This window comes from Cyphomyrmex costatus, unplaced genomic scaffold, assembly GCF_001594065.2.
Source record: "Cyphomyrmex costatus isolate MS0001 unplaced genomic scaffold, Ccosl1.0 scaffold4064, whole genome shotgun sequence".
Taxonomy (NCBI): domain Eukaryota; kingdom Metazoa; phylum Arthropoda; class Insecta; order Hymenoptera; family Formicidae; genus Cyphomyrmex; species Cyphomyrmex costatus.
In genome coordinates this window covers 1-3,762 of record NW_017278279.1, presented here as the reverse complement: position 1 = coordinate 3,762, position 3,762 = coordinate 1, and the positions used below count along the sequence as shown (strand labels likewise).

General features: G+C 28.8%; 1 protein-coding gene across 1 annotated transcript; it reads right to left on the bottom strand.

Moving 5' to 3' along the window:
* Positions 1-213: 213 nt before the first annotated feature.
* Positions 214-3,089, bottom strand: LOC108771215 (alpha-tocopherol transfer protein; the record flags this gene model as incomplete). Its single annotated transcript, XM_018543870.1, has 4 exons — positions 214-313; positions 572-950; positions 1,072-1,177; positions 2,887-3,089. Coding segments are annotated over 4 exons (750 nt in total), but the record flags the coding sequence as incomplete, so codon positions are not given.
* Positions 3,090-3,762: the final 673 nt, after the last annotated feature.

Sequence of the window (3,762 nt, the reverse complement as noted above, 5' to 3'; positions counted from 1 at the left end):
TATAATTGACTAATTTCTAGTAACAAAGAAAAAAATGGTAACTTTTTCCTCGTTAACCTCATAAACAAACAAAGTGTAACATATATTATGATAATAAATACATTGTTCCTTAATATTACTCAATTTAAGCCGGGAAGCCGGGACGAAACGCCAAACATTACGTGATATTCTTCGCAATATAGAATATTAGAATATATTATCAGATTTAGATTGACTCTTATTCGCCATTCTCAACGTATTAATTACTCAATTTAATTATTCATATTACTTATAAACCAATCACGATTCTCTTCCAACAATTTCTTCCAATAATCTGTAAAAGAAATTGTTTAAATTACATATCTTGAATGAAATGCTTACACTAATTTAATGTCTAAACGAGTATTTCGTATAAGTCCATATTAAAATTCCATAAATTCTTAACTTTTGCGATTGTTATCTCATCAATTTCTTGCTTTAACTGTGAAAAATTCCTTTTTCTTTTGATAATATTATATTTTATTGATAAGAAACATCTCGTATTATTCACTGAAGATGTCACATTTATTTCATTTAAATTGGTCATAGGTACCTGTTAATTCCTGAATTGTACCATCACTGCCACCATACTCGACTGGCAAGATGTTAGTTGGAATATCTTTAAAACAACTTTGCAGCATGTGTGGATAGACATGTAATCTCTGCTTCAATTTTTCTGACATGAAAGATTTAAAAATCTTTATAGTAATATCTATAAATATTGGTGCATTGATTACGCTTATCAATTGCAGCCTTATAGGATAACAGTTTTGCCATGTATGTACTATTTTCTTTAGTATGGAGGGTCCAAATTGAAATATATGATGTATAGTTGGATTGAACGTGTCACCGATCACCGTTACACCATACAGAGATGCTGATGTAGCCATAGCGCGATTCTTCATCGCCAGTTCTGCCGTCATTAGACCGATCTGAAATGATTATTCGTCAAGAAATGGTGAGCAATTAGAAATATGTTTTCATGTCGTCTATCTCAAACGCATTGATTGTATAATAAGTTATTTGCAATTTTAACGCTATTTTAATTTATACCTTAATAATATCTGATAATTTGTGTATTCTCGGATTTTGTAAAGTCATGCGCCCAATGACAACCAATCTGCCTTGACTATCCGGTTTTCGCAATGGCAACATTAACCTGAACGGATATAAACTATTTATTTCAGAAATTTTTTGAAAAAATTAGTGTTACTGTTATACAAAGAAAAAATTTCTTTTAATTTAATAAATTTTATTGTATACAAATGAATTTGTTACTTGAAATGGTTCAAACAAAACAATATTTAATTTAATAAATATAACTTTTTGAATATTTGAAACAATATATATTTTACAACTAATATAATGAAATAAGAGCAATGAGAAAATTTTCGTTAAAATCTTTAAATCAGTCTAATATATTGTGAAGAATATCACGTAATTATGGCGTTTCGTCCCAACTTCCACTACTGGACTCATCAGTGCATTGTAGTGGAAGCCTACCTTAGACGCCTGTTTTAGTTATTAAATCGAGATTCTATATATACAGATATACGCGTATCAAAGCACTTGCGAGAATCTTAGCGAATATCTATAGATCTCTGATGGCGGGTCGACGTAGTAATATTCTTCGCAATATATTATTCAAAGTAATATATGTATTCCCCTCCCACCCCCCCACAACTTGCGCGCCGAACAATCTTCGGTCTTGAAACGATCTTGAAATATATATTTTAAACCTTTTTTTAAATTTGTATTTTGTCTGAAGTATATTTATTAGTTTGAAGAAACAATATCTATTTTCGATATTCGCGCAACCAATTGTACGACAAAAACGCGATTAATATAATTAACACATAACCAACTAAAACCGATAAGAATATGCCGAACGGTCAATCTGAATCTCGGATGCTTCTACATAATTGCCTGTAAATTTATATACTACGTATGTGAAGTTTTAATATTAAAAATATAATTGCGTGTGAATTTATGTACTACGTATATAGTTTTTTAACATCAAGAATCAATTATATAGAAGCATCCGAGATCTAGTTTGATTGTTTGATCGTTGCGGCATGTTCTCATCGATTTTTATTGGTTTAAATTCTCACGGTACAGATTAGATATTGCGACTAAAAATGCAATGTTTGTTCTAAGAAAGTAAATGTTTGCATGGAATAATTTCAATCGATATAATTTGCCATTTTCAAATAAATAAATTATTTCATTTTTCGTATTCATTGTAATCAAATAATATATTACTTCAAATCATAACGTTATTTTTGACAAAAAGTACATGTTTTTCAAATAAAACAACAAAATTTTTATTTAAACAAATAATGTTTTGTGCAAGCATATGTTGTTTTAATGAAACAAATTTTAGTATAACAAGAATACTGAATTCAAAGAAAATTTTTTCTCTGTATAGTTTCACATCGATGTGTGTAATTATGCAAGAAAGATCTTATTTGTTAGTAAAATATTTAGTAAAATATTTTTATTCCTATTAAATCATAATAGAAAAAAGTATAGTGAAACCCATGCCATATATCGATCACTCATTGAAATCAAATTTAAATTGTTAATAAAACATGTAATGTAATTTATTATTTATTATAATGAACATACATGTATATTAACATATGATTGAATCTTCATCAATGATGTTAAACATAATGCTGTTAACATAACCGCATTATTAAAAAAAAAGTCAATGATAATAATGATTACAGTGCGAAAATTTCTAAAATTACACAATAAATTATTATTGTGAATTAGATAATCTAATGCGATATTTCACCGCGCGATAATTATTTCTTTAAATTGTGTATTTGTATACTTTAAGAATAAAAATATGGTAATCTTTACCCCATATTAATTAACTCTTGTAATTCTGGTTTAAACGGATCTCTATTTGAAAACCATTCCGGTAAGTCCGATTGCAGCTTATAAAAGTTTTGCATTCTGGTTTTAGTTTTTCCGAGATTGAATTTGCAAACTCGCAAGAATCGCAAGATGAGGAAATCATCTGTATAGAGATTAAGAGTTCGTTTTATATAAACAGATATTAACTAATACTAACTTTGTCATTCGGTATTAGAAATTAGATAGTAATTTGATATGCGATTATTTCGTTATTTTCCATTGTTTTTTCATTACGCAATCAAGGCGAATAAATTTTACGCGATAAGGATCAGTAAAAGTTTCCTACTTACAAAAATATATTAAGAAAGGAAAAATTTTAAATGAACAATATTTCACAACGCAAATAAATAATTAAATATAACAAAAATAAAAATTAAAACCTTCCCAAGTGGGAACAGAATACCATAAACCAGCATTGACTCCTGGCAATGTACCGATTGTGTACTGAAAAACGGTAAAATCATTATTGCATTCGTTTGTCTACTGTTTGTCCACGTTTGTCCACCTATTATTTTCGTTTGTCCACCCTATTATTATTATATTTTTCATAATAATGAAAAATAATCACTTGGGGGTACTATAATTTTTTTTTGTGTATAACTTTTTTTTGGGGGGTGGACAAATGAAAATAACGGGTGGACAAACGTGGACAAACAGTGGACAAACGAATGCAATAATGATTTTATCAAAATTCGCATTTAGGGGTGCCGACTTCTTAGAGCTGCTCTGAGAAGTCAGCATCCTTAAATGTAAATTTTGGTAAAATCATTATTGCATTCGTTTGTCCACTGTTTGTCCACGTTTGTCCACTCATTATTT